Raw genomic sequence first — 26,944 nt, 5'->3', positions numbered from 1 at the left:
AAAACAGAATTTAAATAGTTAAATAGTATTTTTTTTATTTTTCAAATATAATGATATGTATTATATTTTGAATATTTTTTGTATATAATGTGCAAATTTATCTATATTTTATATAGATTTAATAAATTTTTGTATATTCAAATTTTATAAAAATATCTATTTTAATAATATAAATTTCTATTTAAGATTTAATTGTTTTAAAAATTTGTATTTAAAATAAATTTATATTTATTTATATAAAAATTTTAATGTTATAAGATATAATAAAACCGAATATATTGTATTTATTAGAAAAATAATAGAAAAATAATTAGAAAAATAATAATATATATTTCTTTCAGAATTCCCTATCATTTTCTGTTTAATTAATATGCAGTTTAATTATTATTTCTAAAATAAAATGTATTAATTGAAAAATGAAATATTTTTTATTGTATTAATTTTAAATATTTTTTCAATATTGTAACGAAATTTATCAAAATAATACTTATTTTTTAATATCCAAAATTATAAAAATAATAATTATTTTTTTAGACATATTGTATTTTTATTATGGTAAAAGACATTAATATATTTAAGAGTCAATATATTTTAGAATTTAAAACAAATATAAAAATTTGTATATAAGAATGTCGAAGCTTATTTATTAAAACAATTTATTATTATTTATAATTTATTATTTATTATAAACAATTTAAACTATATTGATTAAATTGATTAAAACTATTCGTGAGGTGTTCATAAATTAATTATAATTTGCTAACAGAATATTATTTAAATTAGAACTTTTAAGCTCACAATTGCCGAATTCGTGAAAATGATATAAAAAGTTTATTAAACAAAATACGTTTTATATACGGTTTTGAACGGTCACGAACAGATTTTTCGATGTATCATCTTCTAATATTAGTCATTGTTTATTATGATTTGTTTGTAATTCGCTGAAATGTTTATATAATTGATTATGTATCATGAATTATTCGTGAATACCAATATAGATACGCCATTCGATAAAAAGACTGAATCAAAATGAAATAATGATATAACAGAAACAATGTAATCTTATTCTCTTTATATCTCTCATGAAAATTTCAATTGCTTATAATTTAATAAATAACTTTTAATTGACATTTTTATATATTAATTTTTGATCTCTTGATTGATCCTTCAAAGATATTTCAGGAATAATCTGTATTTTTTCTTTTTTTTTAAGTTTCAACTTGTTTTTAGGAAAACAGATATTTAAAATAATAGTAAAATGATTAAAGCAATAGTAATTTTTTATTTTATATATTATATAATATATTATTATATATATTATTAATATCATTTTACAGGAAAATGTTATTTTAGAAGCAGATACTGTTTTCTTATTAATGAAAAAAGGATTTCCTATATCCCGAAATGTAAGGGCACAGTGGATGTTAGAACATTTAGATACTGTAATAAGTATTCAATGTTCAAATTTCAAAACTAAGGAAGCTGCAGAGTTAGAAACTGTATCTGTGTTACCAAAAAATAAACCTGAATCTTGGTCTTCTGAAACAAGTCACCAATATCTATATAAAGTGACTTCTACAACTTCAATAATATTTTTGGCTCATAAGTACAGGATGGTGTTTAATTTGGATTTAAGTCCATCTCTTGCAACTGTGGTAAGTAATTTTAAATTCAACAAAATAATTAAAATAAAAGATTTTTTTTTATCATTGTAAATTATAATATGGAATTTATGCGAAACGAAATTATGGAAATGCAGATTTATATTTTTCTATTAAAATTATCACTATTATTATCATTATTATTTCTGTTTTATTAATTTTATTAATGTAGCATTTTTTGAAATTAATTGAAATAAAAATTAATATTCTATAATATAAATGTTCATTTCCATGATATTTTTTTTAGAATATATTAATATATTAATTTTTTTTTATTTAAATAATTATCAAATTTAATAAAAATTTTTTATGAGTTAAATTATTGTTTCAATGTATTATTTAATTTAATAAAAAATCATATCAATAGTCAATCTATAATTTTAGAAAAACAAATTTAATATTAGATTTATTATCATAATCATAATCATAATCATTATTAATTATTAATCTCTTATAAACATATAAAAGATTTTCTAACATGAAAATTAAGAGAAAATAGAAAAAGAATTCGTATAATGTACGAAAAATTAGAAATAATTATAAATAAAAATTTTGATTTTTAAAAGAAAAAAAAATATATTCAGTTTATAAATTTGTTTTCTTAAGTATCTGTTAAGTAAATATATTAAATATTTGATAAATTTAAATTAATGTTTTAATTTACATTCAATTCAGATTGTAATATGATTAATAAATTATATATAATATTAAAACATATTAATAAGTTAATATAATATTTTTATAATATATATTATTAGTTAATATAAAAATTAAAATATTTAAATTTATTTACTTTAAATTTAATATTATATCATTATATTATTTTATTACAAATATAAAAATACATAGTAATTACAAAATACATTTGTAATTATTGTCCTTTTTTTTTTATTAATATATTTTGTTTGACTACAAATGTTATTCTGTATTATTGTGGAATAATTAATATATACATACATAAACCATTAATTATATGATATTAGTTAAAATTATATAAATATATAACCTGTGTTACATTAGCATTTAAAATTGTTTGTAAAATGTATTTTTGTTTTATTTTTATATATTTTATTGAATGATTAATTTATTTTTATCAATTAATTTACAAAATGTAAAACTCAAAAAAATTATGATTTTACATCTTTACTTATTTTTGAAATAAGTAATAAATTTTAATTAAAGTTTATTATTTACATATTTAATGTAATTTTGCTAATGACAATATTATAATTTTAGCTAATGTTAATTGAAATGTTTTTTCAGTTAATAATATGGTTATTAATATTTAATTTAATGAAAATATTAATTAATTATGAAAAGTAATAAATTTTGTTTCTTTTTTCTTTTTAAATAAAAATCTATAAATAAAATTAAATTTTTTATTTATATTTTTTTTTTTCTTATCAAAAATTTAATATAATATGCATATTAAACGAATATAATATTATACATATATATATATAATATATCTATTATAAATATTATGAAAATATTATGAATATAATTTCATTATACATTAAATTTGTTAGATGAAAGAATATAAAATTTTATAAATTTTATCTATCTATATTTATATATATTACAAATTTATAATATTTAAATTTTTATAAAAATTTTTTTGTAAATAAAATAAATATATAATATAATATAAAATATAATATAAAATATAATATAATATAAAATAAATATATAAAAATAAATATATATGTATATAAAAAAATATTTCATACTGGAATAATTGGCTTTATACATTATTTAATTTAGAATAAAATTATTATTAAAATATTTTTCATATATTATTTCTTTTTTTTTTTATAGGACATACAACATGGTGAAATAGTTATAGATGAAGTATATATAGCAACCAAACATTTTTTGGAAAGTATTATCAAACCTGTAAGTAATAACATATTATTTATCTTTATTATTATTAGAGATTAATTATTTTTATTAATTTAATTATTTATTATTGTAATTATTTATTAATATAATACATATAATAATATATATAATAAATTTATATACATATAAATACTTTGAAAATCCAATCAAATTTAATATATATATATTTATTATCTTTGGAGAATTCGAATAATCAAATAAAATATTTGATATATAAAAATATCGATGAAACCGATTTATCAATTTTTGTTTATTATTATTATTTTTTATTTAATAATTTACCATTGTAAACAGATCACGAGAATTTTCAGATTTTCATTGTTATATATTATATATAAAGTTTAAAATTTATATTAAACATATTTAGTCATTAGTTAACAATGCATTAAGTTATGTGCAATTCAAATTTGTGTCAAATGAAAGAGGCAGATAGAATGAAATGGTGATATGATGAAGAGAGACATAGCAGTCTTATTTTATTACATTATTTCATTTCATCAAATTTTAATTGCTTATAAATTTAAAATAAATAAATTTTTAGAATTAATCTTTTAAAAATATCACGAATGTATTAATATCTTATATATTTATGATAAATATGGAAAAAGTAATAACAATAAAAAATATAGTGTATAAATATACAATGTTTTAAGTGTTTATTTTTAGATTATATCAAGATTAAGATTATTTTTATATCAAAAATAAAAAAATATATTTCAAATAAAAATTATATCAAAAAATATATCATTATAATTATTTAACTTTAAGATAATGTTAAAGAGATCTATAAAGATCATTTAAATTTTTAGATGAAATTTTATGTTTTTTATTGAATATTTTTGTAATTAATATATTTATATTAAAATATTTTCATATTGTTATTACTATTCATTCTGATATCAATAAAAACAAGGAAATAACTTTTTTAATACATTAAATTTTTTCTATATTATTATATTTCTATATATATATATTATATTATATGTTATTAATTCTTTCGCACGGAAAATGAAATTTCGTTGTAATGTCATTTGAATGAATTGAAAATGTTTGTAATGGAATATTTAATTTATGTGATGTTATGAATGAGATTTTTCATAATGAAAAAACAAATATATCATTCACAAATTTACATAAAAATTAATTTATAAAAAATTGAAAAAAGGACAAATATCGAATTAAATTAATATAATATTAATTTTTTCTATTTTATTTTCTAAAAAATAATAACTAATTTTCAGTATCGAATCGAATTAACAAATAAAAATTTAAATTTGAAATTTAAAAAAAATTTATTCAGAAATTGTGAAGGCAGAAAATAAGCAAATAAGAAGAATAATTTCTGGTAATAAACTGGTTATATTTTTTAACAAAAATTGAAGCATTTTTTTTACCGAAAAAATATAATGAATATTTGAGGCAAATATAAAGGCAAATTATAGAAATTCCACTATATATATATTATAATTTAAAATATCATTCAATATATTTCATTACTCAATTTGTTTCATTGATCAAATTTAATAAACATCATTAAATGTTTGAAGAATATTAATTATACGAGTTTATATTAACTTCTTTTCTATGTAAAAAAACCATTATTTTATTATATATTATTTATATCAAATATTATATTATATATTATTTATATCAAATTATTTTTTTTCTTTCTCAATTTATTTATAGAATATAATTTTAGTATTTTACATATTTAGCTTATTTTTGAAAAAATTATTCAAAAGAGTAAATGTGATAATAGACAAAAAATTTTTTTAATTTTAAGATTATTTTTATGATTTAAGTTTTTTTTAAATAAGACTAGATATCTTCAATGTGATAAAGTTAAAGTGTCTCCAATGACCTATAATATTATAACATTGAATATAAACTAAAAAACTAAACTAAAAAAGAAAATTAAAAAAATTAGGTAATTGATAAATATTGATAAATAATTAATAAAATTTTATTTGATTGAAAATTAATGAAAAAAAATTATTTTAATAAAATTATTTTAACATTAACATCAGTATGTTGTATTAGCTATCGCAACACACGAAATATGTAAGAAAGTTCTTGTGTAATGTGAATATATATACAATAGATAAGACAAGTTAATAAGACTATTTTAAGTATAATATTTTAAATATACCACATATGCAAATTAGAATAGCATGTAAGAATAACATGTATACACAGTGTCGAGCAATAGAGCACATAGTGGGACTGTTGTAATAATTAAATCTAGTGTAAAACATCATGTACTTCCAATTTACAATCACAATTATCTGCAATCAAAAAATATAGTATTACAGAACTGACATAATTCTATTATTATATATTATTAAACATACAATATCTAAAGAAGATAGCTTCTTTCTAAGTTTGTATAATAAATTTATCAACTTCATTAGCATGAAGTGATTTCAACACAAAAAATGATTTTTGGAATTTAATAATTATAAATCCAAAAACATTCACAAAGTTTATTAACAAATAATCCTAGAATATATAAATACACAATCTAATAATAAAATAATAAAATATTAGATTTATTAGATTTCTATATTATCAAAAGTCTCTCATCTCATTATATATAAGTATATTCTAATATTGATTTTTTGTTTGATTATTCACTATTCAATGTGATCATAAATATATCAATAAGTTGAAAAATGATTATCATAGATCACAAAATAACTAGATATTGTTTTGTTAAATTATTAATATTTATTGCTCACTTTTCATTAAAAATGACATAGAGGAAGCAATAATTTTACAAATCATAGAAATAACCAAATCTAAGATTCCTGCAGCAATTCAGTATATTTGTGCTAATTATCCAGAATTCATTATAGAACAAATTGTTGATAAGAATATATTAAGAAGAACATGGTAAAATACTAAATCTCCTAATAAAGATTATTGAATAGAATCAGGAAACTCACACAATTATTAGCAGCGCATAAAAATGAATTTTTCAGCGAATATTTAAACATTCTAATATCAACTAAATTGACTAATATCTACTATTCCCTTGGAAAGGCAACTAAAAGGATGATAAAATTACAAATAAAGAATCCATCTATTTAGAATGAGCAGGGATGCTGGATTAGAAGTTTTTAAAAAGAGATTGCATTCAGCATTTTTTTTTAATAAAGTATCTAAATTCATTTTCTCTTCCAAATTCTCAAGCAACAAAATTTGAAATTTAAGAGTATTTATAAACTCCTTACATTTTTTTCACCTGTCAAATTATTCATATTTGATGAAACTAACGATAAATTAAGAAAAAAGCTTATGGTTATGACAAACAAAATAATCAAAATGCTTCTCAAGAAAAGTATCATATTACTAATTCATATTATTAACTTCGATATTCGATATTATATAAAAAAAAAATTTCAAACAAAATGAGCAATGTTAAGACAATTTAAGATAAAAGTGAAAAAGCTGTATTAAAAAAACATTCTAAATTACACTAAAAAACAAACTACTGATATACAAGATTATTCTAAAATCTGTCTTATGGAATTCAATTATGAGACTAATAACATTGAATATTAAAATCTTAAAGATTTCAATTAAAAATTTTTCATAATATATATAATATAATATGTTCTATGATATGTCTTTAATGACATAATACATAATAATACTATATTATTATACTATACTATACTATATTATATACTATATCATTAAACAAGAAATATCAAATTACATAGCATAATACTAACAGCATAGTACTAACAAATGCTACATACTACAATTATTACATATAAAAATTCACTCATCTGTAAAACTAGTTCATATCGATATTAATGATTACAGATTAAAAATATATATCTTCTAATCTAATCAACAAATACAAAGTAATTAAATTTAAATTATTCTCTAAATTACATAAACTTTTTAATGTACTGAATTACATTTTATTTATTTCTCAAATTATCTAAATTCTCTTTCTAATACTATAAATAATTTTTATCATTACTTTCATCATAATCATCTTCTTATTTGCTTTGAGAATTTATTTTTTTTTTAATTTCTTTTTAAATTTTTTTTATTCGTTATTTTCATATGTTTTTTTTATGTTTTTTTTTTTAATAAAGGAGATTATATTATGATTATAATATATATATATATATATATATATATATATATATATATATAATTGTTCTTCCAGGCATTTCTAATATTTTTTCTATTTTCTTTTTATTTATTTTTACTTATGATTCATATATTATTCAATGAATCATTCATATATTACATTGTGATTTAAGAATATTCGAAACTTTATTTTTATATATGATATTTTTCAAGAATTTTGAAATTTATAAATAATTAAAAATATTAATTTCTAAATGTATTTATAAATAAATCTAACTTTAATATATTCTATTGTTCTATATCTTTTTACAAATTCTTTTGTTTTTTTTCCATTAATTTTTGGAGATCTTGAAAATTTTGTTATATCATATAGTTATCTCGAATGTATATCATGATGACTTTAAAATTCCAATAACTAATTCTCGCTCACTTTAAAATATAAACATAATTTTATCTATCTATTAATAGCTTTGTTTAATAGCAAAGCAGATATAAAATATAAAATCTTCAATAGCTCTTTTTTTTTTAAATTTATAAATTTATAATAAAAATTATATCAGTGATATTTCAGTTTTTTGTATGAAGTTTTTTTCTTTCTCTTTTATTATTATCTGTATATTCTATAATTGACAGCGTTTTGTCTTGTTTTGTCTTATTTTATAAACCAAATCATTTTACTTTAATTGTACAATTCAATATGCACTTCATTACAATTAAATATAATTAAAGATGATCAAGATATAATATAATAACAAAAATATTGATGAAATTATTTATTGACAATTTATTTATTGCTTTTTAATCACTGTCTCTTTACGAATCTTTAATTTTTCTTAACGCTTTTTTGCGACTTCATTGTTTGTAAAAGAAAAAAAGGGAAAGAATATTTTTGATTTTATACTTTACGACTAATGTAAAAATCAACTGATCGATTCTTCGCGATATATGATCATTGTTCGATATAGATTCTTTATGAATAGTCTAAATATATCTGAATAATTTGTTGAGATTGTTTTATTTTTTAAATTGTTGCCGAAAAGCTTATCTCTATTCTGAAATTTCTACTTTTGCAAAAATTTATATTGATACAATATTTACATCGTTAAAAGAATTTCATGTTTGTTTTACAAAATTGTTTTACAAAATCAACATGTAATTCTATTTTTTATTTTTATAATTTTTGAATTTTTTTTTTCATTTTTGATATGTTTACCGTTAATTTTTTAAAGAATAATATTATATGAAACGTACAAATATAAACATAATAAAAATACAATAAAACATAAGACGTAATAAAAATATGAAATATTGAATTCACATATACAATGTGGAAATGACAAAAGATTAATGAGATTAATAATAAAGATAAAAGATTAATCCTAAATTCATTTCTATTGATATTACATTATATATTTAACAAAATATCGCAAATTTAATATTCGTTGTAAGTATTACAATAATACAATCATAAATTATCTGGTTTAATAAATGTTTCGCATTATTTTATGTAGATTATGTAGTTTAATTGTCTTTTGCAATATAATTGTCCTTTGAAATTATGGATATGATTTATGGTTAAATGATTAATGCTCAAATCACAAAGAATGATACGAAAACTATATTATAAGTCACAATATTTAATTTATATACACATATAAATTTTGTGAAAATTGCATCAAATAATTTTTTAATAAAAATTAAACCGTTGAGATGTAATATACATATATCTGTACATTGTATCTGTATATCAATATTTAAAACGAAATTGTAGGAATCGAACTATTAAAGAAAAGAAATTTCTCAATCGTGAGACTGGTTACTAGTCTAATTTAATATCTTAAATATGTATTCTTGTGAATCTTCGTCAAAACGTTGAATATTTTTTAAAATTTGATAACGAAATAGTTTGAGTATGCATGATGACAATAAATAATAATAAATAATAAATTCGCGTTCAATGCAATGCATATTTAAAATATTTGTGATATGGTTTAATAATTTGTATTTTAAAAAATTTGAATATTTCTGTTTTAAAGCATCTTATTAATAGCGCCTTTATTTAATAACGCCTATATTCGTTGATGTATTGTATGATTATTTTAATTCCTTTTTCAATTAAAACAAATTGGACAACATAATATTCTTATATATCATGTCATATATACTCTTAAAAATAAGTTTTGCAAAATAGCTTATGTTTTGATAAATGACTATTAGAAAAACTTAACTACTAGAAAAATTTAATTTCCCAAAATTTTAATAATTATTTTTAATAAAGTTTTTGATAATATTTCGCGTTTTGATAAAAAAGATAAAAAAGATAATTGAATCGGATATGATCCAGTATAAAAAAACGGTCTTTTGTAATGCTGAAGAAAGATATAATAATTTATAAAATATTTTTGAGTTTAATAATGCATTTAATATTTACTATTTGTCCGATATTTTGAATTGATTAATGGCGAAATTCGGAATTTGTAAAAAAGTCCGAATTATAGAGATATGTTGAAATTTGCAAAATTATATAATGATTATAAAATGATTTGATGTAATATTATCGTTTTTATTATATTGACATGTGAGTAAATCTGTAGATAAATCTAAATTTGATAAAAATCATCTGGAAGAATGTCGATCTTCTATATTTGTAAATTTTTTCATGATAATAATCTTTTCATGATGAGATTGATTTGAGATGTTGAATTAAGCAAATATTTGCATAATTATTTGATCGTTATCAATTAAAATGTGCACTATTAAGCAAAAACTTTGTTAACATGTTTGCTTATATACTAAATACAAGTATCATTTTAATTTTTTGAAATTAATGAATAATATACTTGCTAATAGATGCTACTTATTTGTATTTTGCTATATAATGAAATTATATTTATTATGATACTTTTTGCATTTGCTGAAAGAACAATTGCTATAATTATGTTCAAAACATAATGCATAATTTAAAAGTTTAGATTATATCTTATTCTTGATTGATAATTTTAAAAATCTATCATATGCTTGAATGTAATAGTTATTTTTGCAAAATACAAATGATTTTTGATTGGGTTATTATGTAAGTTTGATTTGATTGATTGATGTCTTTTTCTATTAGTGATTAATCAAATTTGATTATAATTAATCATTAATTTCATACAAATTTGTAATAATTATTGCATTGTTATAAGCAAATTTTGATAAAAAAATTTAATAGCTAATTAGAATGAACATAATCTCATCGTTCGAATTTCTACGAGAATCATCTCATTGTATAAATTTATTTAATTTTGAAATAATAATTACAGGTCACAATTTCATTTTACGAATCGTAATCTTTTTTAATATAGAATTTTTAATATATTGACATGATTTCCAATAGCTGTGATCAATCAAAGTTATTGAAATTCATTCGATACGTCGACAAATTAAACAATGCATTTAGATTTAGATGAATGACTTTTGATTGATTACTAGTAAAAATTATATGAAAAAATTATATTACAGTTATTAAAGCAATTTAATTAAAATTACTATTTTACAATTATATAATATATTTTTGTTTTTTTTCTAATTTGTTTTAATTTAGAATTTACGGATTCTTTTTGCAATAAAATTTGCAATAAAATTGTTCTAATTATTTTTTTAATTTTTAAGTCGTAGACTTCTTGTACTCTAAATTTCTTGTACTCTAATTTATTTTTTGAGTTCTCATTACTAGTTAATATAAATGAGAATATAAATATTATTTAATTATAATAATCTTAAATTTAAAACAATTTTTTTTATATTTTTAATTAAAAAATTTTTTTTTAATTTAATTTAAAAAAGAAAAAAAATTATTTTTAAAATAATTTCAATATTAGAAAAATAAACGAATTGCTTGTAAAAACTTTATTAATTGATTTATTTCACTAATTTATTTGTAATGAAGTTGTATTTTAAATTCTGTGAAAGATGTATGCGATTTATATTAGACAATTATTAACACAATATTGACATAATATTGAGATATAATTCTTATATCTATAAAACATAATATCTGTAATTATAATTATTAAGATATCATATAGTAAAGTTGTTGATTTTACTTTGTTGAAACAATTTCTTTGAAAACTAGTAAGTATTTCGCTATTGAATGATTTTATCATTTTTGATCAATAATTACACAATAATAATTACACAATAATTACACAATAATTTCATAATAATATTCTCATTATTTTCTCATAAAGATAGTTTCTTCCGGGAAAAAAAAAGGATTCACTTTTTTCAAATTTTTTCAAATTTTGCTTTCAAATAATTTTTTTCAAACAGTTTTATTTTTTAAGTGAATATTTTCTTCCATTCATAAGATCATTAATATGAAAGGAATTATTCCAAGACTTCATTGAATTTTGAATAATCAAAATTGAAAAATTCTTTTCTTTTTATTTTATGTAGAATATTTTTGATTGTAAATGTTAACAAAAAAATTTTTTTAATAAAATAAATATTATTTAAGTTTGTTAAGTTATTGGTAGTTACTTATAATTAAATATATTAATATTCATTTAAAAAAATTGAGGAAAAAATTTTGAGTATAAAATTATTTCGAAAAATTGTTTCATTTTATTATTAGCTCTTAAAAATTATTTAAAAAAATAGATATATAAATATCTGCAATTAATTTCAGAGAAAACAATTTGTAATACTTTATGCTTTATTTTACTTTAATAACGAGATATTTTATTTTTATGTAATAATGAAAAATATAAAGATAAAGAAACAACATACAAAGATAAAATAATTTATAAATTTTTAAAGTTTCTATCTTTCTTATTAGAAATTTTTAAAAAATATTGTAAGTTGATAAATAGATTTATAATTTTTAAAAATATTCGAATACTAACGTATTATATAATATTTAATGATCTATATCTTTATTAATTATGGAAAAAATGAACTTAAACTTGATTTTTTTCGATAAAGAATTTATTGTAATTTATAAATATATAATAACTAATAGAATATTAAAAATTAAATAAAAATGCAACATTTTTCATATTAGAAAAATATTCCGATACTTAAAAAATTTATAATAAAATAATTGAGATAGTAATTTTTTATAAAAATTAAGTATTGATTTTAATATCTTTTTATTGTTAATTCCGTTTTTAAGTAGTTTATGATATTAAAAATTATTTTTTTATTATAATATATTCTATATTTTATTTCTATTTTAGACAAATATCATTTATTTTTCATTTATTTGACACTTTAATAATTTAAATTTACAATATGTTTCAAAAGTCTTATAAATTAAATATACATTAATTTTGAAAATCTTATTAGAACAATAGATTTTTTATTTTCAGTACATAAAAGTCAAAGTATTTCATTTTATGTAAAATATTTAAGTAATTTCAATCTTTTGTATTTTATTATTGGATTGGCAACTAAGTAATTGCGGATTTCAGTTGAAATTGATGACGACTTAATCAAAGCAATAATCGATTCGGATCGTCACAGTACAACTCGTGAGATTGCAGAGAAGCTTCATGTATCACATACGTGCATTGAAAACCACTTAAAACAACTTGGCTATGTTCAAAAACTCGATACATGGGTTCCTCATGAACTGAAAGAAAAGCATTTAACGCAACAACAGCTGCGATTTGCTAAAGAAACGTAATGAAAATGATCCATTTTTAAAACGACTGATAACTAGCGAAAAATGGGTTGTTTACAACAATATCAAGCGGAAAAGATCGTGGAGCAGGCCACGTGAACCAGCTCAATATCAAAAGCTGGTATTCATCAAAAGAAGGTTTTGTTATTAGTTTGGTGGGATTACAAAGGAATTGTCTAAGAGTTCAAAAACTCTTACCATCCAACCGAACGATTAATTCTGTTGTCTACATTGAACAACTAACGAAATTAAACAATGCAGTTGAAGAAAAGCGGCCCGAATTGACAAATCGAAAAGGTGTTGTATTCCATCATGACAATGCAAGGCCACACACATCTTTGGCCATTCGGCAAAAATTATTGGAGTTTGGTTGGGATGTTTTGCTACATCCACCATATAGTCCTGACCTTGCACCTGATTACTTTTTGTTTCGATCTTTACAAAACTCCTTGAATGGTAAAAATTTCAATAATGATGATGATATTAAATCGTACCTGATTCAGTTTTTTGCTAATAAAAACTAGAAGTTTTATAAACGTGGGATTATGATGCTGCCTGAAAGATGGCAAAAGGTCATTGATCAAAATGGGCAACACATTACAGAATAAAGTATTTAGTTCCATGAAAAAATTGTCTTTGATTTTCTAAAAAAAATCCGTAATTACTTAGTTGCCAACCCAATATTTAATGTATAATATAATAATGCCAATCATTTAAAGAATATAGAGTTAAGTGCTTATATTTTTGCTTGTTATTGCACTTCATAAATAAATCTTTTTTTATTGTTATAGAAAATACAATCAAAAGCATAGAAATAAACTTATTTTATAAGAATAAAAATATTTTAAGATAAGAATATTTTAGAAGATATATTTTAGAGTAAAAATATTTATATAAAATATATAATATAAAAATATAATATATAAAATTTATAAAATTAAATATTTACTAATTATATGTTCTTTTTTTTATCGTTGAATAATTTAATTTTTTTTTAATAAATATAAGATAATGGAAAAAACAAATTTTAAAGATTTAGAAGATAGAATTATATTTTCTTATATTATATGTATATATTTTTATATAAAATATTAGAAAATTATATGTTACGATTATTATTTTTGGAACTTTTTATACATGATTTTATATTTTTCAATTGATGAAAGTTAAAAAGTTAAAAAGAGTTTCCATAAAATGATTTATCTAATTTTAAGTAAAAAAAAATTTTTTTTTTCATTATATCATATTGTATTTATTGTGAAGACAAAATTTATTAATAGAAGTATGAATCGAATTTCAACTATCCTGTCGAAAAATAATATTAATATTTCATTATTTTTTAAATTTCTTTAAATTATTTATAATGTATTTTTATGTACGAAGAAATTATTTTTTAATTCGCAAAATATATATTGCAATATTATGAGATATAATAAAAAATCACTTCATAAGTCTAGATAAGATTTCAGATTGATACGAATTTACTAATTCCAAAATTGATTTTTTAATTTAGCGTTGTTCAAGAATTAATTATGATATGTTATTAAATCGTAGAGAAATTTCTCATCTATTGAAAATTTCTCATCTATTTCTATTGAAAAAAGATCATCCCTCTTTTTCATTTTTTATATTTATTATATTCATTATATCTATTAACATTTTTAATTTTCAAATATATTTGAATGTATTTTCTGCATTTGCAACATAAACAAAATTTACAAAAAAATATTATTATCATAATAATATAATATCAATTTTCAAAATTATTTTTCTCGATACTTAATTAATTAGTTAATTACTATAGTATACTCTAAAATAAATTAAAAAAATGTAGTTATAAATAAAAAATATGGGAGTAATACTGACATATTTGAGAAAAGTAATAATGAAATTAAGATAATTCCAATAAAGCAAAAATAAAGAAATAAAATTACATTAAATTCATTAAGTTCTGATTGAAGTGATTCGAATTTAGAAAATGATAAAATAGACAAAAATATTTGACAGCTATGTATGCTATTACAATAAAAAGCAAAATTGAATATTGCAAAAAGAAGCAAAACATAAGAACATAATAATTACATAATATTGAGTGAAAACAATTTGAAGGAAATAAAAAATGGTTTTTATTTGAAGAAGCAATTAACATTAGAATGAATTTTCTTTTGATGTATTATGAAATAATAAAATGATAAGGAAAAGATATTTAAAATAAAAATTAAAAAAATAATTTTATTTTGTAATCACGAATCAATCAATCCAAAGCTATCAGCTAAGTATGAAGTGAAGATGATTCCAAGATTTATTATAAAAATTAAAAATTTCTATTGTATAATTAAAAATTTCTATTGTATAATTATTGGTTACAAAATATATAATTTCAATTATATCAATTAATCAATTAAATTGTTTATAATTATAGTTCAACTCAATGAGTGAGAATTTTTTATTAAAAAGTATGATGAATAATTCATAAAAATCTATATCTTTATAAAATTCAAATGTTCATATACTATAACACTCGATGAAATTTGTATCGTTGAATATTAAATAAATTATATATAATTCAGCACTTTTAAATTTAAAATATATTTATTGAAATAATTATATTTATGAAACTAGTTTTTCAAATAATAATCTTGAATCAATAAAATGACAGGATTTGTATAAATACACAAATAATAATTGAATGATTTATTAAAAATGTTTCATTATCAACGTGCGAAGTGGAATTATTGGAAATTATATTATCGGTTTACTATATATATAATTAAAAAATATAACATATGTTTCTACGGAATGTTTCTATGCACACACATACATACACACACATACACACACATATTATTTCTTTCAGATATGCATTTAAGGAAGGTTTTTAAATTATATCATAAAACAGATTTGTTCTATGCAATTTGTAACTTCTTCAATCATTAGATTTGACAACATTGGATTTTTTTCTTATAAAATAATAAAAAATATTATCTACAATTTTATTATTTATAATTTAATTTTATTATTTATAATTTAAATCTTTTTGATAATTAAAATATTTGAATAATATTGGAATATTGGAATAATTTTTTATAACTTATAATCGAGAACGAATATTGATCAAAAATTGATCTATATAACATATAACTGCAGAATTATATGGATTATAATGATTTTTATATTAAGGTATGTTATGTGAGAATGATATTGGTCGTTTACAATGAAATCAAATATATATGAAAAAAAATTCTACATTGTTTCATTTATCAGAAATAAGAGTTACTTATTATAAAAAAAACCACTGTAATAATAAAAATGAAACGTTTTTTGAACAATAATAAATTATATTGATTTAAAATATGAATTAATACTTTAACATTATTTTTCAAAAGAATAATTGATTTCTTTTCAAGTTTGATTTTTGTAATATAAAGAATACGATGAAATTAAAAAATAATTTTTTTCGAGAAACTTTTCTAAAATAACTATATCAATCAATAATTAGATATATATTCTATATAGCTATAATAATCAAAATAAACAACTCACTAATATTTCCATATAATATCAAATATATAATTGTATTATTTAATTTGTATTCAATCAAATTTTTTATAAAATTATTCTTCTTATTTTTTGCGTGATTTTAAATCAAACGTATTCTTATAAGTAAATTTATGAATATAATATAAAGAGTTATTTTATTAAAATCATTTGAAAGAATTACTTGTAATTGCTGTGAAAAATTAAATTAATTATTTATAGCAAAATCATTTAAAAATATTGCTATATTGTTTTTATCTTTGATTACCATATTATTAGTTTTTTGAAAAATACTTTTATTAACTTTGAAATATCAATCGAAGACATGGATTTTATAAATAGTTTTATATATATATTTATATATATATTATATTATTGTATAATCGCATTGATATCATATCGATTCTAATATAAAATAATTAAATATTTTAATAATAATTCAATAATAAATAATAGATAATAATAAAATGATTCATAAATGAAACTTTACTATTAAGTTTTCTCTAAAATATTATTTTTCTTTTTATTGTTTTTATTTGATTTTTTAATTGATATATAGATTTATTCTAATTGATAAGTATATTCTGATAATTATAATGTGTAAGTGTTTCATCAGCAAAATTATTTTTTTCTATTTCGAAATTACTGCAGATATGATTATTAGATCATTAGATAGGATCATTAAATCATTAAATAAAGTTTTGAATATATAATTGTATATAAACAAACAATTGTTTACGCATTAATTCCCGGAATTTTTCCATAAGCAATAAAATTAAAAAAAAAATAAAAGTAAAAGTTTTTCTTTTTTATATGCGATACGATAATTACATTAAATTTTTTAAATTTATTATGATAGTTTTAAAACAATTACATTATAACTTTTTTAAAATTAAAAGTAGATTTTTTTATTCTTGACAATAGCGATTGTTAAAATTTATCTTAATGAATTGGAATTAAATTCAATACTTATTTCAATACTCCAAAAAATCTAACTAAATCCAATATCCACTTTATGTGTTTGAATATTACTTATAAAACATAATATTTATTCAATACATTTGCGAATTATTCAAATTTCATAAATTAGATTCGATCAATTTTAGAAATATAAATATAAATATAATATTATAATAGAATAATTATAATTATAAGTTTTAAAATTCTATTTTCAAATATTTATTTTCAAATATTATCAGAATAAATTATATTAAAAGTACAATTAAAAATTTCAATATATTAAAAATAATGGAATCTTAGGAAAATCAGAAATATTACTATTATTTTAGGAAATAATTTTAGTAAATTTATAAAAGTTATAAGTATATAAAAGTTAAGAGTGTTTTGTTACGCTTTTAATAATTCAGTTTCAACTTAATGATGCTGAATCTGGTTAACATAATGGCCGCCTCTTGATGTGATTAAATATTATCGATGAGTAAGTCTGTTTGAAAATAATATTGATGATTGATCTTATTTTTATGATAGTTGAATTTATTCTGTTTTTTTATTGCTTCTTCAGTTTGCTCGTTTCGTCATAATATCCTTGATTGATGATTTTTGTCTTTTTGGAAAACTAATCAAAGGAGTTCTTTCTGCATTGCTGAATGTTTATCCGTTAATGGAAGGAATGAAGTGATATCTGGAATGAAATCTGCAAAATTTCGAGATTTCACCGTTTTCTGGATAAAGACCGCAATCAAAAAGACTGCCACAAATTGTCTCCGAATTATCTTCCAGAAATCCTGGTTCACAACATATTTGCGAATATTGAGAAAAATAAAAATCTGGAGACATTTTGTTTATTAAATTAAATTTTTCTAAAAATTTTCAGTCAAAAGTAGTCTTGTTCATTCATACATATATCGATTAGAAAAAGAAATTAATCTTAAATCGAAAATTTAATTATATATATATATATATATATATATATATATATATACACACAAAATATATACATAAAAATGATTATTTTCAATAGTATTTATATAGGATAGTTGGTAATAACAATTGGAAAGAAAGTAATTCAATATTAAATTTTTTTATATAAAGTTTTACTTTTGAGAAAATCAATTTTAAATATTTGTGAGATACATTTGATTATATTTCAATTTAAAATATCTCATTGTATCTTATTCGATTTAGATTATTATATTTGATAATTAAAAATAGCCAATAAAACAATATATTTTATTATCATTATAGAATTATTATTATATTACAGAAATTAATCATTTTGTCGAAATACACAATTTGTATTCTACAAGATAGTGATCTCACATTATCTAACTCATATAATCAGCATTCGAAGGGGGCGCCTTGATTTGGTGAGGCAGATAAGAACGGATTTCTCCCTATCAGCCAACATTATATCTATGCTGATGGGAGAAACAATAGATACATAGCAATCTTCTTTTGCGAAACAGTCATATCGCAAAAAGGAGGCGATCCGCTTCAAGGCAAAGAGTCAGAGAAAAAGATAATGGCGCTCTTTTCCAACGCTAAGTCAGAACTTTACTCAGAGGCTACAGAACGGTGCAGTGTGGGCTTTACGTTTACGAGTATGCTATGGTAAATCTAAAACATCGTTTATCCTATGATAATGGTCCATGCTATTGAACTCGATCAGTTATGTGAGTGTTAATGGAATGAAATGAAGTTGAGTTGAATTTAATTAAGTTGAGTTGAGTTGAATTTAGTTCAGTTCAGTTCAATTCAATTAAGTCAAGTCGAGTCGAATTGAAGTGAAGTGAGGTGAGGTGAAGTAAAGAAAAGTGAAATGAAGTGATGAGCTGAATTGAGTTAAGCTGAGTAGAAGTGACAGATGGATTTGATCTTCAAAGACGGATGAATTTGACATCAACTCCATCTGTTCTTGAAAGATAATTCCACTTAATTTTAAAAATCAATCCCACTTGAATTTGAAGATCAATTCTGCTCTATTAAACTTGAAGATCAAATCTTTCAAAGACGAGCACTGTTTGCTAAGAGTTTCCGGTGCTTGTCAGAGCAGAGAAGGTTACTGTAAAGATTTTAGCCAATAAAAATCTAGCACTATCTTGGTTTCCTTGGTTCCCCTCCATGGAGGATCAGAATATCCTATGAGGATTTTTCCCACAATAAAAAAAATGTAACTGAATAATTCTACTCATATATCATTGTAGAAAGGATAAATTTTCCTTTCTTATTGTTACCAGATCATTTGCACGTGCCTATTGAACTATATCTATTAAATTTATTTATTTTTTTTTTGTTATAATTACTGTAAATATTCCTTACTCTAGCATAAGCAGTATATTGAAGTATCTATTGAATTAGATAATAATCCTCCGATATTTACAATCAATATATCGTCAATCAAGATGTAGAAAGATTTAATTATCGGGATCAGATAAGATCATAGAAAAATTAGGAAAATTCAGACAAAATATTTTTTAAATTAGCAAAATGTATAGTTTTTTAAATAATAGTTTTTGCTTGCAAATAATATGCCGCTAATGATATTTTATAGAAATAAAAATATTTTGTCTTCTATAACCAAAATGTAATGTACGCAAAAATTCAAACATGAAATTTATGTTGTATTTTTTCAACGCAATATCTTTATATTATATATAATATTATATATAATATTTTTATATTACTCTTCAAAAGCATACTAATTCATCAGCAACTGATTTCACACACCTATAAAAATTGTTCCATTGTCCGAAAATATTGTCCTGAATTATTTTCTGTTGGTTATATATTTGTATACTTACGCATTAAAGACGGATCCGCATAGAAACTGCAGATAGAAAATGACCGCACCGACATTACGGGCGCCGCAAGTAATTGACTCACTTTATATTCAATGAATCAAAATTTTATCTTGAAACATCTTATTATCTCTTACATTTTTCTATGATTTTTTTTAATATTTGCAGACTATGAGCCAATATCGTCGCTTACTCAAGGATGATATTACTTATTAATATAACATAATATTTGTTATTGTATTACATATAATATATTATTATTAATATATTATTAATATATTATTAATATATTATTATTAATATATTATTAATATATTATTAATATATTATAATATATTAATAATAATATATTAATTTATTATTATTAATATTAATATAATATATTAATATATTACATATTATATATATTATTATGTTACAAGAACTTTACTGATGTTACTCTACGCATAACAATTCCAAAATGTGCTCGCTCCGATAAACATGTCTATTTTCATATATTAATTAAACTAAAAATTGATTAATCCTATATGTCTTGTGTATATCTTTAATTTTTCTAATTAATGGAAATATATATATTTATAGTTTTATCTATAATCAGAAAATATAGTATGTTAACTAAACTTACTTTATCTGGAAAAAATATTAATATATGTTATGAAATTAATAAACTCCCGATAATCGAAATATTTGATTTTTTTTGTTATATTTTATTACCAATTTTTTATATTTCTAATGAAATTATGCTGAAAGTTAGAATTCAACATTTCTATTTATTTCTATAAATGATTACGATTGACAATATGATATTTTTTTCACAATAAATGAAATGTATTGTGAATACTATCATTCGTCTGATTGGAAAACGGAAGTTTTTTCACATTTCGATTGAATGTCATTATTTATTGTTCTCACAATAGTATGAATAATGAAAATCAAAATTAGAATAAATTTGTATTACATCTCATTAATAATAATATCCTTCCTTAGACGATTGTATAATATTGAATGAAATTCGTTTGTTCACATGTTATGATAGATAATTTTATTTAAATATTCTCGCATATCCATGATACTAGCATATCCAAAAATTGTTTCAATTTCTGAATGTGTTGTCAATTTGAATAATTGATTTGTTAAAATATTTTTAAAATTTTATTCGAACAAATCCGTAAATGCATCGTCAATAACGAAGTAATAATAATTAGTATAAAGACGGTCGTTGCGATCTGATAAAAATGAGTGGATGGGATTTGAGTTATTAATATATTAAAAGTTTCATAAATGAAAAAAGTTTTTAGTACCTGGAACTCATTTAAGATGATACTTGAATAATTTTACAACTGTCTTCCAAATTTTTCTAAAATAAATTGTGATAATATAAAATCCATTGGACGAATATTTTTATAAGAAATTCTATGATTTTATTATTATTTATTTTCGTTTGATTGCAGGAGTTTATGTCCCTAATTTATTGTTTGCTGTTACGAATTTTATACATATTGTCATATATAATTTTTATAATAAATACTAAGACCAGCAATAAAAGCTTTACTGAGATTGTGAATGTGTTTTAAATGAATGACATTGACGGTTAGACATAAGTTGCATGTACTTTCTTGGTTATATAATAACAATATTCTTTCACATTTTTATAGCTTCCAACAAGTTATCCATAATCGATATAATTAATTAGATCAAATTCTACACGCTGTTTTATTATTTTCCATATTTAGTTGCGACCAATTTCTTGCTTTTAAGGCATATTGAATCCCAGAATGCCAATTAATTTATTTTTTTAATGATGTTCGTCCGCAATAATAAATAATAATTATTGTATGAGATTTTAGAAAATTATTTGATATTTTTTTTATGCGAATATTGCATGTTTTAATCGGTTTAGCGATAGTCAATTCATGTGTTAATAGATTTAGATATATTTTGCAGTTTATTTTTGATTTAGATGATTTTATTTTTATTGCATTTTGAAAATTCTATACAAAAATAAAAATATTGCGATAATTTGATAAATTAATATTGCATGCATGATTGAGATCTCTCGCTGTGAAAACATCTTCATACTTTGTGGTATTTTTTCACTGCAGAACATTATAATTTTGATGAATATTACCTTTCTTATATATTCTTATATACTATATCAATAATTGATGTATTTAAATAAATTGTTTTTTTTTATTCTAGAATATTATTCGCATGATCTAATTGATCGATTTATTAAAGTTAAAAATATTTTTATATCGATTTAATAAAATATGATAATTAAAAATATAAAAATATGATAATAAAAAATGATAAATATTATATGTTATATAATATATAATAATACTTATATATAGTTGTTAACTTTAACTTATTCCTGAAGCTGGAATATAATAATAAAATTAATTATTGCGAAGTTCGTTACTATTAAGTTCATTAGATCAAAAGCAAACTCTATGTGCCAATGATGGAAGATAAATTCGATTCATTAGATCAAGGACAAACTCCATATGCCAATGACAATCCGTTGTCACTAGAATTCGGAATTCAAAGAATTGTGATTCTTGATGTTATGATAGTTCGTATAGTCCTGATATTATGATTCTGCTTTATAATTCTCCTTATAATTCTTGTTATAATTCTTTGTTTTGTAATTCTGAAGATCTTATGGTTTTGGCAAGCTTTAAATTCTCTCCCAGATTGCTACTTTTTGAAGCCTCTGCGATATTTGTGAGCTTGCGAATTTTTAGATGGGATAAAACGCTGAGAATCAATCTCCTGATTGAGTGGCATCCCACACCAAAAAAAGTTTTCTAAAATGAGCCTGAAGACTACAGCACTGCTAATTCAATTATTTTCCTAAAAAGCTATTCTGCACGTGTTAGCATTTTCCCTTAGATAGAATGATGCTAATTGTCATTGAGACTGGCATGTCGTCTTAGATAATGCTCTAGCCGAATTGTTTATTAAATGTTTATTAAATATGTAAAGCAAAATTTTCTTATAAAAAACGATATTGTCCTTGCAGCATCCTAAACCATCTGCGCACATCTGAACTATCTATTCAATGTCTGAACAATAATATATAATAATAAATATTTATAAAATAATATATATAATCTATATAATATTTATATAAAAAATATTTATATATTTATTTACAATAAATTTATTATATTACATAATATAATATTACAATAATTAGAATTATATAATAATAAATAATTAATTTGCGGATATGTAGAAATACATAACTATATATTCGATCATGCAGTTCTATTTTATTCGCCAATCTATTCAATTCATTAGAGTTTATTATTTGCTTGTAACTTGCATTTAACTCAAGTTAATTTAATAAATTATAAATATATATCGTGGAAAAAGTCTAATTTTTGAAATGCTTTTCATCTCACTCGTAATTCTAAATTGGCTCTTCTATATTTTGTTGAATTTTTTTTTACCTTTTGATCTTTGTTTTGATTTGTTCGATAATATAATTGAATCTACATAACTATGTGATGTCATAATAAAAATTACTCACAATACTACTATTACTCACTATAATAAAAATAAAAAATTAATGTAGACAAAATTCTTTTTTTAAATTTATAAATATAAATCTTTATAGAATGATAATGCTAAAAAATATCGAGACTTATTCTGATGTACAACAAAATCATTTATGAAATGTTACAATAATAAAAAATATTTCTGATATATTAATTGCTTTTAAGTATTAATATTCACTATATTAATTCAAAATTTAGAACGAAAAATTTTCATAATGAAAAAAAAGTATATATAAAAATTATTTATTATTTATGAAAATTTTAAGAATATTTTAATAATAATTCTTAACATTTGATAAAGCATAAAATTTCATGAGTGCGTAAAAAAAAAGTAAAAGAATATTTTCGTTATTTTGTATAATAAATATTTTTTAACTTAAATATAATTTTTCAAATCAATTAATCAGATCATACGGTGATCAAATTGAATAATTATTTTTCACTTTTTTGAGCTAATCTGGTTCATCGTGATATCAAATTAATGATTGAAGAAACTCCTTTTGTAATAGGAATTTTTTTAAAAATAATATCAAGATCTATTAATTGCACATAATATAACATTATTAAAATAGAACTTTAAACGATAAAAAATAAATTTATATGAAAGTTTACATTTATCATTGAATGAATTCATGAGATTTTATGAATTCTATTAGTTCGAGAATTCAAATATATTTTAATAATTCAACAGTTCAAATTATTCAACTTCAAAAGATTTAACATTTTCTTAATTCAGATTATTTAATGGTTCAAAAGTTTCGATTTTTCTTTGAATTTTAAAAACATTTGTATTCTTTAAAATCTTTTCTATGCTCATCTCACGAGAGTGCAGGTTTTTGGTGGAGCATATAAATGACATTGTGGAACAGCTTCCTGATTGTGCGACATCCTCAAAGGAAAAATTCTTGGAATTAGAATTGGGAACTATGCTAGCCACAAAGTCCATTGTTTTCAGGAAACTGATCAGCCAAACATTGTTTATAAACAGCTTATTTGAAAAATTTCTTTGTATGAAAATTCTTTTTTATTATTACATTTACAGACTCTTTTTTATTATTACTCTTTTAAGCTTAAATAAAGAATGATATTATTTGGAAAGATTGTCGTTTTTGAGAATTTTTATCGACATTTATAATTATATGTTTTTGGCATATTTCAGTTTGGCTGAACCGATTTTAAGAATGACATATTCCAAACTCGATTGATTCAACGATAATTAATATCATTCTAGTTCGAGGAATTTTTCTCTTGCGGATGTTATGATTCAGACAATGTCAAACGATATTATTGGTTATTATCATGTTCCACTGGGAAACTGAGATCTTTTCAATTGAATTAGGAAGAGATTTTCTAAAGACGCAAGCTTTGCTTGTAAAGAAAGTCTCATTGTGAACAGAAAATACAATCTATTCATAATGAGACTCTTTTTCAAGTCATATATGGGTAATCTTGTTAGAGCATGATATATTATTACAATTTATCTATATATTATCTGATATATTATTACAATTATTATCTATTTGTCGTCCGCTAATCAGAGTATTTTGACTGCCGAATACGACAAATAGATGTTTGTAGTAACACATCGTGTTCTAATTGTCGAACACAATCACCTATTGTGACATTGTGAGACATCCTGTATTCTTATAGATACGCGTACCGCACTTATAACTGCACTAACACAGTTTATTTATCATGAAGAAAATATATATATATCAATAATCAGAAGTTTATTCACCTATACATATACATCTCAAAAGAGCATTCGACACATTTATACATGCATTTAACAATCCACTACTCTTGCAATACAATTATTGTGTGAACAAAGTGTTTGTAGTAAATTTTCTCAATGATTGATATTGATTATCATTAATTTTAGTATGGCTGGAAAATGTCTAAAATTCCAAGATCAAGTTATGTCGAAATATTTTTAAAAAATATATACTTCCAAGAGTCTTCTAAATTTATTTTTCAAATTTATCGAATACCCTCTTCAGAACAATATTATTTTATATCATTTGTTCAATATTTTAAATCGTATTATATATAAATATATATATAAATTTATATAAATTTATATATTATATAAATATTATATAAATTTAAGCTAGTTTTCATTTTCTCCATCATTAATATATTTAACAAGTCTTTGTATAATATATTAAAATTTATGATTTTATATTGAAATAATTTAAAATTTTGTATAATATATTTTAAGTCCATTTAATTTATCTTATTATTTTTGATATTCTAAAAGATTTATCGCATAAGATTATCTGAAAGATAATCAATATTAATATATTGATTATTGATTATTTATATTTATATCAAAGTTATATTTTGAAATTACCAATCATTTATCGAATAAATAAATAATTTTATTCTTTTATATATACTATTTCTAATCTATGTAATATGATAAATTGTTAGTTTTGCAATATATTTTTATATATAATATAGTTTAAACTGTTTTCAATGTCATTTTTTTTCTTTTTTCACTTTATTTTCATCAAATATTGACTAAGAACATATACATAAATATAGAATAATATTCTTTATGTATAAAGAATATTTTTTATATTTTATCGATTTATAGTACAAAAAATAGACCATTCCGTTTAAAAATTAAGATCTTGATTTTTTTCACTTTCATCCATAAAAAAAACATGTATTTTGAAAATTCCTTAAAAAACTATTTAAGTTCCATATCTTTCAATTTTTATCGTTTAGTAATTATTTCAA

At 20.1% G+C, this 26,944-nt stretch overlaps 1 protein-coding gene across 1 annotated transcript in view; it reads left to right on the top strand.

Annotated features, from left to right (window-relative positions):
* Nucleotides 1-26,944, top strand: part of LOC100578661 (KICSTOR complex protein SZT2) — a 91,307-nt gene that overhangs the window by 5,930 nt on the left and 58,433 nt on the right. Inside the window, exons 3-4 of the mRNA XM_026445954.1 lie at nt 1,338-1,655; nt 3,480-3,557. Of these exons, the coding sequence (XP_026301739.1) occupies nt 1,338-1,655; nt 3,480-3,557 (396 nt within the window). The remainder of the gene's footprint in view (nt 1-1,337; nt 1,656-3,479; nt 3,558-26,944) is intronic.

This window comes from Apis mellifera, unplaced genomic scaffold, assembly GCF_003254395.2.
Source record: "Apis mellifera strain DH4 unplaced genomic scaffold, Amel_HAv3.1 GroupUN_248, whole genome shotgun sequence".
NCBI lineage: Eukaryota > Metazoa > Arthropoda > Insecta > Hymenoptera > Apidae > Apis > Apis mellifera.
This window is presented reverse-complemented; position numbering and strand designations above follow the sequence as displayed.